At 31.3% G+C, this 1,631-nt stretch overlaps 1 protein-coding gene across 1 annotated transcript in view; it reads left to right on the forward strand.

The window, feature by feature from the left end:
- Window positions 1-168, forward strand: part of LOC126721363 (uncharacterized) — a 477-nt gene extending 309 nt beyond the window's left edge. Inside the window, exon 1 of the mRNA XM_050424408.1 lies at window positions 1-168. This exon is cut by the window's left edge and continues 309 nt beyond it. Coding sequence (XP_050280365.1) covers window positions 1-168 — 168 coding nt within the window.
- The last annotated feature ends 1,463 nt before the right edge of the window (window positions 169-1,631 follow it).

Consider the following 1,631-nt stretch of genomic DNA (forward strand, 5'->3'; position numbering starts at 1 on the left):
AACAGTCAACCCCTTTCCTCATATAACTACCTCTTTGGCGCTCGGGCCAACTACAAGTTATGCGATGATGGGTTCCAGAATTCTGGCAAAACCAATCCCATTGCCAAATCTACTAAGCACTTACAGGACATGGCTAGCGCCGGTGGATATCTAGCAACTTTAGTTTAAACATGGAAAAGAGCAGTTGAGAGAGAGACCGATGTCCAGATCTGTGATGAGCAAAATATTTGTAACTATGTGCTGGTGCAAAGAATAAAAGATCTTAATCTTCAATCTTTATGATGTTGTAGTGCAAGTAAGCCCTAGAAGTATTATGGTGAAAAATTATAATTTTTTTCCTTTTATTATCTGGTGAGATATTTGTTAAAATAACTATTGTTGATCTTAAGATGTTGAAAAAATGTCCTTTTTTTTTTCTTATTAATAATTAGCATTTTGTAAAAAATATTGTTAAAAAGTTTGTAACTTTAGCATTTTTCAAATATTATCCGGGTAGGGGAGGCAAAATGATAAGCTTTCCTTAAAAAATTTCAAATGGGTTAGGATAACTCCAAAAAATATATATCTACTAAATTTTTCCAAAACTTTTGGGGGTGCCAAGGCCCCCTTCGGTCTCAACGTGGCTTCGCCACTGGTACCTCTTACAAAAAATATTTTCTTGGATATAGTCCATAAGAAACCTAATTATATACAAAATCTAATAAAATATAATTTGAATATATGGACATAAAAAATAAATAAAGATGCAAAGAACAACGAATGATACTAGTTGCAGGTGCAAGTCAAGCCACTGGAAAAATAAAGCTATTTATTTTACATAATTAGAATAAGAGCAAAGCATACAGTGGAGAACAGCTCATGATTTGTTGTGAAAATGTCATGAACATAACGTTACTCCAAAAATAATTTTGGCCCCAAAACCTAATCCTTAACCCTTAAAAATGAAAAATGAACCCAAATAACAAAAACTAAAAATAAAAATAACCCTAGACAAAAACAAATTATTAACCAAAAAGTCAATTCAAAACAAAAAATTAAAAATCCCTAATAATTCAAATTTGTAGATAGTTCAACGCGTCACATAAAAATAATCTCTAATTTCATTTTTTCTTAAAAAATGATATCAAGATAAATACCATGGTAGTGCATTCTTCTTTTTAGTATTAGCAATTATATTCTCTTTGGTTTTCTAGCCAGCAATTTTGAATGCTCTTCTTACTGATTTGGCTCGCAATTGTAGCAAATCTCTCTCTCTCTCTCTCTCTCTCTCTCTAAAATGCAAATGCACCCTCAAAGTTTAACAGAAATTCATTTAAATCCTTTAACTTTACTTTCATTTAATTGAGTTATCTATTGTTAGGTTCTAAAGATTTAGGATTAAATATTTAGAATTATATTTTGTATTTGTTGGCAAACCGAGAACAAAACACGTCTAGTCTATGTGTTAGGCATTGCTCAAAGGTGTATGTTTCAAGCTTCAATTTTGAGCTGACTGCAAAAAAATAATAGTCAGAATCTACCAAGCTCAATCGATCGAAAATTAGGTTCGACCAATCGAAAATCATAGAAATTAGATTTTGTAGAATTTTTAAATAACACCTAAGCCCGCAAAAATGTTTAGGGTTTCAATC

The sequence above is a fragment of the Quercus robur genome, chromosome 4 (assembly GCF_932294415.1).
Source record: "Quercus robur chromosome 4, dhQueRobu3.1, whole genome shotgun sequence".
Classification (NCBI taxonomy): domain Eukaryota; kingdom Viridiplantae; phylum Streptophyta; class Magnoliopsida; order Fagales; family Fagaceae; genus Quercus; species Quercus robur.